We start from the raw sequence: 9192 nt of genomic DNA, 5'->3' as shown, positions 1-9192 counted from the left end.
TCCGTTAATTACCCAATTTGGAATTCAGGCTACTACATCATCAGGTTGGACCATCTCTGATAAGAAATCTGACAAGGCATGTGCTTTGATGGCAACCCGGGGCCTATACTCAATATCGTATTCTCCCAGCTCCACTGTCCACTTGATCATACTTCCGAATACTTCCGAATGAGTCATAATTCTCCCAAGAAGACTATTAGTAAACACAATAATTTGATGCAACAGAAAATAAGGTCGCAGTTCCCGGGCAGTCACAACAAGAGCAAGGGCTATCTTCTCCACCTCACTGTAGCGGAGCTCGGGGCCTCTTAGAGCATGGCTGAAATAATAGACAGGCTTCTGATCTGAGCCTTATTCTTTTACCAGTACTTAGCTGACATCATACTCTGTAGTGGACAGATAAAAAAATAATTTCTCCCCGGGTTCTGGCTTCACTAAAACAAGAAGCTCTGCTAGATGGTTCTTCAGATCCCGGATGGCTTGTTCACATTTCTCATCCCATCCGAATTGTTGTGTCTTCCAAAAGACCTGGAAAAATGGTTAACTTCGATATGCTGACCGGGATATGAACCGGGAAAGAGAATCAATTCTCCCGATCAGCTTCTGAACTTCTCAAACAAACCGAGGAGATGTCATATCCAATACAGGCTTCACTTTTTCTTGATTTACCTCAATCCTCCGATCAGTAACCACAAATCCCAAAAATTTACAACTCTTCACGCCAAAGATACATTTGGTCGGGTTAAGCTTAATTCCATACTGCATAAGAGTGGAAAAAGTCTCATCCAAATCGAAGATGAAATCAGAAACCTCCCTGGACTTACCCAAGATATCTTCCACATACACCTCTACATTCCTGCCCAACTTCTCCTCAAAGACTTTGTTCATGAGACGCTGATAAGCGGCCATGCGTTCTTTAACCCGAAAGGCATGACAACATAGCAGAATGTGCCTCTAAAGGTAATGAAGCTGGCTTTGTCTTGATCCTTCTTGGCCAGGGGAATTTGATGATACCCGTGGTAAACATCCATAAAGCTGAGCAGCTCCTATCCATAGGTGGAATCCACCAACTGGTCAATTCTGGGCAGTGAATAATGGTCTTTGGGGCAAGCTTTATTGAGATCCCTAAAGTCCACACACATCTTCCACTTCCCGATAAGTTTTGGCACCAGTACCACGTTCGAGAGCCAAGTAGGAAATTGTATTTCCCGAATGTGGCCGGCTTTCAGCAAATCTTTAACATGTACATCAATCACTTTGTCTTTTTGAGGACAAAAGTGTCTCTTCTTTTGCTTCACTGGTCGAGATCTCGGGAGGATGTTCAAGTGATGCTCCGCTATCAGGGTTGAGATCCCTATCAGCTCCTGCTGGGACCAGGCAAAAACATTAAGATTAGTTTTTAAAATATTTATCAAACTAACCTGGGTGGATAAGTCAAGGTCTCGGGCCACCCAAATTTCTTTGCCTGGCCCAATCTCCAACACCTCCTGCTCTTCCTCTGCCACAACCACTATGTCTCTTCCCCTCCTCCCTCGCCCTCTTCTGGTCCACTCGGACCGCTTCCACATAACACTTCTGGGAAGAAGGCTAATCTCACCGGACTTCACCCACTTGGCTTCCACCGGGAATTTAATCTTTTGGTTGTAGGTGGATGCTACAGCCCTTGGCTCGTTCATGGCCAGCAGCCCCAAAATAATATTATATGATGACGGTACTTCCACCATAGTTAAAGTAGTCATCACCGTCTTCTTCAGATCCTCGGTGCACAAAGATAAGGGCAGGACAATCTCTCCTTCTGGATAAACAGCATGGCCAGCAAAGACAAAAAGTGTTGTGTCCAGTGCTTCTAAATGATATCCTTGTAAATCCATTTGTACAAGGGCCTCCTTGAAAATATCATTTACATAATTGCCCGAATCCACGAAAACCCTCATAATGTCATAATTTGCTACCCTGGCTTGAATTACCAGGGCATCGTTGTGGGGAAGATTGACACCCTTCAAATCTTCCGGGCCAAAACTAATCAATGCCTCATTCCTCCTCTCCCCTTCCATCTCCATACAATCTCTTTTGCTTCTAGACTTACAAGCCCAATTAGAATCACCTTCAGTAGATCCTCCATATATCATTGTAATTACTCACAAGACAGGAGGCGAAGACTTCTTCCTCTCGGGCTTTGAATCTGTCCTCCCCCTCGGGACATCTCTTGAATCTTCCTTGGCACTGGGACGGGGATATCGAGCTGCCCATGGTGGCAACCTCGGCCTCTTGCTAGGTTTATTATGTCCCTGGACAGAGGGAGGGACATAATCTCTCTTGAGTGTTTTGCAATCCTCCGTGTTGTGATAACACACTTTATGAAGGGTACAAAACCCCTTCTTTTCAGGCCTGGTATACTTTTGAGATGGAGGCAAGTCCCTGCTACACTCTTGGATCTCCAGGTACCAGATAATTTTCAAGGGCACATGATGAGAAAAATGTCCCGGTTTACTCCTTCTCGGCCCCCTCTCCTCGGGCTTAGAAATCTGGTCTCCTTTCTCTCTTTATCGACTCTGTCTTTTGCTTCTGGGCCTCCCCTATATTAATATACTTTTTTGCCCCGGCCAGCAAATCTTCAAAGTCCCCGGGCGTCCTCTTTTTTAGCGACCGGAAAAATTCACCCTCCCTCAACCCCTGGGTGAATGTAGTTGTCTTAGTCTCGGGGGCACAAGAAGGCACAAGAAGGGACATTAGATTAAGATATGTTATTCACCCTCCCCTATATTAATATACTTATGCTCGTGTTATGAAAGTTCATGATTCATGTTTCAAATTTAAGATATGTTATTGAAATGTTCACTACTCGTTTTTCTTAAAAATACCAGAATTTTTTTTTTCCTACACTAGATCTCGGCCGAATACACATATACTTAAATTTTTTGACACCATTTTAAAAATAAACCAACCAGCTATATTTGAAAATTAAAAGGAAAGAGTTAAACCTCAAAATCGTCAAACGTTTGCCAACCCTAACTTAGCAATATTTCAAAATGAAGCTAACTCTAACATCATCTCCAAAAACCACTCAAAAGCATAATAAAAGTCGAAAAAATCTTTAATATAAACTTAAATCATAACTACGGAAAAACTAGCGCTGGTCCTCGGGTTATGTGCACCTTCAGTCCAGGAAGATCAACCATCAAGTCCCTCAACAACATCAACATCATGCTCACCTGCATCGTTCACACTTAGTGAGTATTAACTCAGCAAACCATAATATAATAACGAGTAATACATATACAATCACACGCAACAGTGAAAATACTTTTACTTAACATAACATTTCATGAACATGCATAAACATAAACATTTTTCTTTTATCATAAACATATTTTATTTCATCATATACGTATACGTTTTTATTTTCGTTAAATTCATATCGTTAATTCTGACTTTCACAATAGCTGAAAGTCGATGGATCCATCTACGTGTAACCACAGTACTGGGCGACGGGGACATCAGCGACACTCTCATCCGTCAACAAAGCCTTGGCCTTAGATATCATCGTATTTACGTATCATCGTATTAGCCACAATTACTTCACTTCCTTCAACATTTCATATTTTCATCATTTATGAAATTCATGCATAAAATAATCATTTTTCCTTTTAAACCAAACATACAACATGTCTTTTAGATTTAACGTTTTAACATAAAATTCCATAAAAATTTAAAATAAGCATATTATCATTATTTATAGCATTCAAGGCACTGCCAGGACGCCTTACACTTTTCAGGTGTAAAATGATCGTTTTACGCCTGAAGCATAATTTTTCGTATTTATCCTTAGACCTGAAAACGACATCCCAAATCATTCAAAACTTAACATATAACCTTAAAACACTCCCATAAATATTCCTTAGACGTAAACTTATGCCCCTCGACTAATTTCCCAGATCGTTTTTAAAGCTTAGACGTACATCCTGGTTTGGACTCGTATTGACTCGAAACTTAACCAAACTTGAACCAAATCTTCCTAACATATAACAAAACCATATTCAATCCAATTCAAGCCAATCAAGACCTTTGAACAAGCTTAGGAAGCTATTGAATTTTTCTGCACTTGGAGTCCTAGTTCTAGTGTGATTCAATCCTATGCTATTTCGATTGCAGCCTTTAACCGCTCGTTCCAGACCCTATTCGACCCTCCTAGGACTCTAACCGGACCCTCTAGGACCATATTAGACCAGCCTCCTTGACCCATGCACGTAAACGTGCACGTTCCTTACCCAAATCTCGGCCGCTCAAACCCGACCACACATGCACATGCATGCCACTTGCCCTTAAGAGATATCCTAGCCTTCGAACCACCCCTTGTACAGCCACCCTAAGACCAACATACAGTCCTCGTAGGACTCCTAGTCATGCCCTAATAGTAGCTACAGCTGTGGCCCACCAAGGAGACCCTAGCCGGAGAGTCCCAACCCTCTAGGACTGTCAATTTTGTTTCTTATGATACCTAATCATGTCCAGCCTTGTGCAACCGTGTCTAGCCTCATAAACCCTCTGAAATTCATCCACTTTTCTTGCCCTAGCATGGCAGACTATTTATGCACCATTAACAAGAGTTTTGGATCATTAAAACATGAGTTTTTAGCCATGGCATGTCAAAAAACGAAAATAAAAGAAATGCATCACGTTTTTCATGCAAAGATAATTAAATACACATAATATGGTTTCAAAGATGTTTGAAAGAAAGTTAAGGCATGCCTTTGCGTATTTTACGCACGAAAATTAAGTTGAGATGCGAAGAACGGCGACGAACGAAACACATGCTTGCTTTTCTCTCAAATGCGTGTTTTTCCTCCTCAAACTCACGTGTGGTGTGTGCTGAATTCTGATGGTAAAGTACTTGTGTGTGTGTGTGAGGGCAGAGACGTGAGTTTTTGAGGTTTTGTTTTAGGTGTTTAGGACTTTTTATTTTTATTAAAATGCAAGTGCAAGCCTAGGCCCATTAATCAAGGTATAATAAGCCCACTAAGTCCATTAAGAAATATTTAAATATTTTTCTTAGGAAAAATTCGTGAAAATATTTTCCGAGTTCTCAAAAAGTTCATATTTTCGTTGAAAATCGAATACCGTATAAAAATACGACTCGACGTATAAAATCACTAGAAAACAACTCATTTTCGAAAGTTCCATTTAAATACACCACACTTTAAACAATTAAAAATAATTGTTTAATAAAAATATTTTCCCTTAAATGTTCATCGGTCTCCGTTCCTTGATCGTGTCTCGAATAACCTTTAAAATCACCGTTTTGTGCATTTTAAAATAAAACTACATTTTAAACATGTAAACATGTCTACCATAATCAATTCATGCAATTAAAACAATTTAGTTAAAATAAATAAGAAATTTAATAGCTTGCATGCATGTGGTTCACGTGAACCTTCAAATTTTCGGGATGCTACAATCTACCCCCTCTTAAATTGAATTTCGTCCCCGAAATTCACTTATCCTCGACAATCAAAAGTTTAGACTTAATTCTAGTATCCAATAATCCACGCTTCCAGTGCGCCGCTCTAATAAAATAAGTTTTAGAATATCCTTATGTCTCCTCAATCTTAATTAAATTTGCCATCAAGATCATCGTTTGCGAACCGCAACTTACAAAAATCAATGGTGAATTCGTTCTATTTTATTATAATCTCGAATTTTGACTTCTCTCACAATTTCTAATATTAGAATTGGATGACCAAACTTATCGTATCTTATTTTCCTTATATTATACCCAAGATGTTCATCAACCTATTATATTTCAACATTAAAATCACGAAAGCATCCTTTCTTAAATTTATTGAACTCAATGTGTGCTAAGGCTTAAAATCCAAATATTAGCATTTATGCATGTCACTTACGAGATCTTAACACAAAAATTTTCCAATCTACTTCTATCTTGGGTAATACATTTAATAGTTAAACATTATCTCAACCTCATAATAATATTAGTCTAAGATCCTTGAATTCGATCTTTATCTTACGACACCCAACTAACATAACATAACTATTTACAATTACATCCAAAATATAAAATTGTTGCAAATATTAAATTACACCCCGAATTTTCGTATAAACACCTCTCATAAACTTGTAATCCATAATTACACAACCCAAATAGTCTTTACACAACATATTTCAACACACATAACCACTTAATCTCAAATTTCTTAATGACTTTAGAAAAATTCCAGATTTTGACTTCCTCCAACCTTTATTGACTCGAGCTTATCCCATAGTATCATATAAGTTTAAATTTGACTTCTAATATTTTTCTTAGACGTAAACCCGAGCCTTTCAATTTAATAACTTAATGACTAAACCATTAAGTGTTTTTAACCGAAATAAATTCAAAACTTAATATTTTCTTCCCAAAATTTTAAACATAACTTTTCAACTCTAAACTTAACTAATTGATCAAATTTACCATAAATTGTCCACAATCTAAATTTTAATTTGCCACAACATTATTCTACTAACACTTAAATTTTTAAGCCAAATATTGATTCATCCTACGATGCCGTTGATTACCATTTCTTATAACATTATAACCAAGATATTTAAATGTTCTATATATCCCTTCAAGCCTAAATCATCGAAAACTCCTATCATTTAAACCATTTAATTTTCGCTTATGGCTAAACTAGTCCCCAAATTTCTTAGAAATTGCAAAATTAAATTCCTGATTTCCTCGAAAATTATCCAATTGGTCCTAAATTTTGAAAATTATATATTTAACGCATAAGTTCTTGTCATTCCTATCCATTCTACAGGTTTCCCGTCACAGAACGGTCAATAATTTAAACTTATTAAACCCAAAATTAATTCTCATAACCAATCTGACCTTTCTATCAAAACCTAAAATCCCAAATTATACATTTTTTATACTTCTAAAGATCACCACAGTCTTCGAATCATTATTCCTTAGATGCAATTCTCAAAAATTAACTCAACTTGTAACCACGAATCATCGATATTTTCTTAGAAAATCTAAATGTTCCAAAAGCATTAATAATCTTCATGCTTAATGCATGACCCAAAAGTAGAACATCGGTATTAAAACCCAAAAATCAATATGTTCAAATCATTTTCAACATTTCCTAACGACCGTTAACCCCAATTCTTAAACATGTCCAATTCCACCACAAAGCCAACATGCATGAAATTCATATAATTTCTTATTCTATATCATAACATACATAAAAATTCTAAAGCTTCTAATATTTTAGCGTGAGAAAAATCATGCGACAATGCAGGTTTATTCATAAAAATCATTTATCGGGCAAACTTAAACATAAATGTCATTTAACTTCAAAAAGTGTTTAAACATGTAAATTGAACGTATGAACCATGTGAACATGCATGTGATAACATTAAAAACATTCAAAACATTTAAATTTACAGACTTGAGGCTTAACGACTGAGCTTTCTGGAACTGGTGGTGACACAGCCATTTGCAGGAACGTTGCTCTGATACCAACTAAAACGTCCACTACTCGTTTTTCTTAAAAGTACTAGAAATTTTTTTACTCCTACACTAGAGCTCGGCCAAATACATACACATATACTTGAAATATTTTTGACACATTTTAAAAATAAATTAACTATATATATTTTAAAATTCAAAGGAAAGAATTTAAAACAGCAAAATCGTAATATTTGCCAACCCTAAATTCTCAATATTTCAAAATAAAGCTAACTCTAACAACCTCTCCAAAAACCACTCAAAAACATAACAAAAGTCGTAAATTTTTTTAACATATACTTAAAATCATAACTGCGGAAAAAATAGCGATGGTCCTCGGGTTATGTGCACCTTCAGTCCAGCAAGATCAACCATCAAGTCCCTCAACAACATCTACATCATGCTCATCTACATCGATCACACCTAGTGAGTCTATTGACTCAGCAAATCAAAACCATAATAACTAGTAATACGTATACAATCACATGCAACAATAAAAATACTTTTACTTAACATAACATTTCATGAATATGCATAAACATAAACATTTTTATTTTATCATAAACATATTTCATTTCATCATATACGTATACGTTTTCATTTTCGTTGAATTCAGATCGTTAATTTTGACTTTCGTATTAGCTGAAGGTAGATGGTTCTACGTGTAACCACAGTAATGGGCGGCAGAGACATCAACGACACTATCACCCGTCAACTGAGCATTGGCCTTACATATCATCGTATTATGGTATCATCATATCATCGTATTAGTCACAATTAATTCACTTCAACATTTCATATTTTCATTACTTTATAAAATTCATGCATAAAATAATCATTTTTCCTTTTAAACCAAGCATGTATCATATCTTTTAGCTTAAACGTTCTATCATAAAATTCCATAAACATTTAAAATAAGCATATTATAATTATTTATATCATTCAGGGCACTGTCAGGACGCCTAACACTTTTCAAGTGTAAAATGACCATTATACCCCTAGAAGCATAATTTTTCGTATTATCCTTAGACATCGAAACGACGTCTCAAATCATTCCAAACTTAACACATAACCTTAAAACACTCCCATAAATATTCTTTAGACGTAAACTTATGCCCCTTGACTAATTTCTCAAATCGTTTTTAAAGCTTAGACATACATCGCTGTTTTGACTCGTATTGACTCGAAACTTAACCAAAATTTACCAAACTTGAACCAAAGCTTCCTAACACATAACTAAACCATATTCAATCCAATTCAAGCCAATAAAGACCCTTGAACAAGCCTAAGAAGCTACTGAATTTTTCTACACATGGAGTCCTAGTTCTAGTGTGATTCAATCCTATGCTATTTCGATTCCAGCCTTTAACCACTCGGTTCAGACCCTAGTTGACCTCCTAAGACTCTAACCTAAGACTCTAACCCCACTCGATACGCTACAGTTATGATGATTTGATTATGTTCTCAAGCCTTGTATTTTTTCGAAAATAATGTTGTAGGTGATTGAACGCCCCCCACTTGATGAGTATTTCCCAAATATTCACCTCATACTCTCCTCATAAGATAAGAATGAAGAGGAGCATGAAAAGTAAAAACATCCCTAGTTTTGAGGTTTCTCAACAATAGAAATTCGGAATAATTGTTGTTATCTATTTTTTGCTACCATTATGTTTATGAATTTTGAGCTT

General features: G+C 36.5%; 1 protein-coding gene across 1 annotated transcript; it reads right to left on the bottom strand.

Moving 5' to 3' along the window:
• Positions 1-1046: 1046 nt before the first annotated feature.
• On the bottom strand, positions 1047-2129 carry LOC140817968 (uncharacterized). Its single transcript, XM_073177762.1, has one exon. It carries the CDS (start codon positions 2127-2129, stop codon positions 1047-1049), a length of 1083 nt encoding a protein of 360 aa, XP_073033863.1.
• Between the last annotated feature and the right edge of the window lie 7063 nt (positions 2130-9192).

The sequence above is a fragment of the Primulina eburnea genome, chromosome 17, assembly GCF_022965805.1.
Source record: "Primulina eburnea isolate SZY01 chromosome 17, ASM2296580v1, whole genome shotgun sequence".
Taxonomy (NCBI): domain Eukaryota; kingdom Viridiplantae; phylum Streptophyta; class Magnoliopsida; order Lamiales; family Gesneriaceae; genus Primulina; species Primulina eburnea.
The sequence above is the reverse complement of the archived record's forward strand: the minus strand, read 5'-3'. Positions and strand labels throughout refer to the sequence as shown.

Bases quoted from the DNA above. Each gene is read 5' to 3' on its own strand.
- LOC140817968 (XM_073177762.1), bottom strand. From the start codon at position 2,129: ATGATATATGGAGGATCTACTGAAGGTGATTCTAATTGGGCTTGTAAG.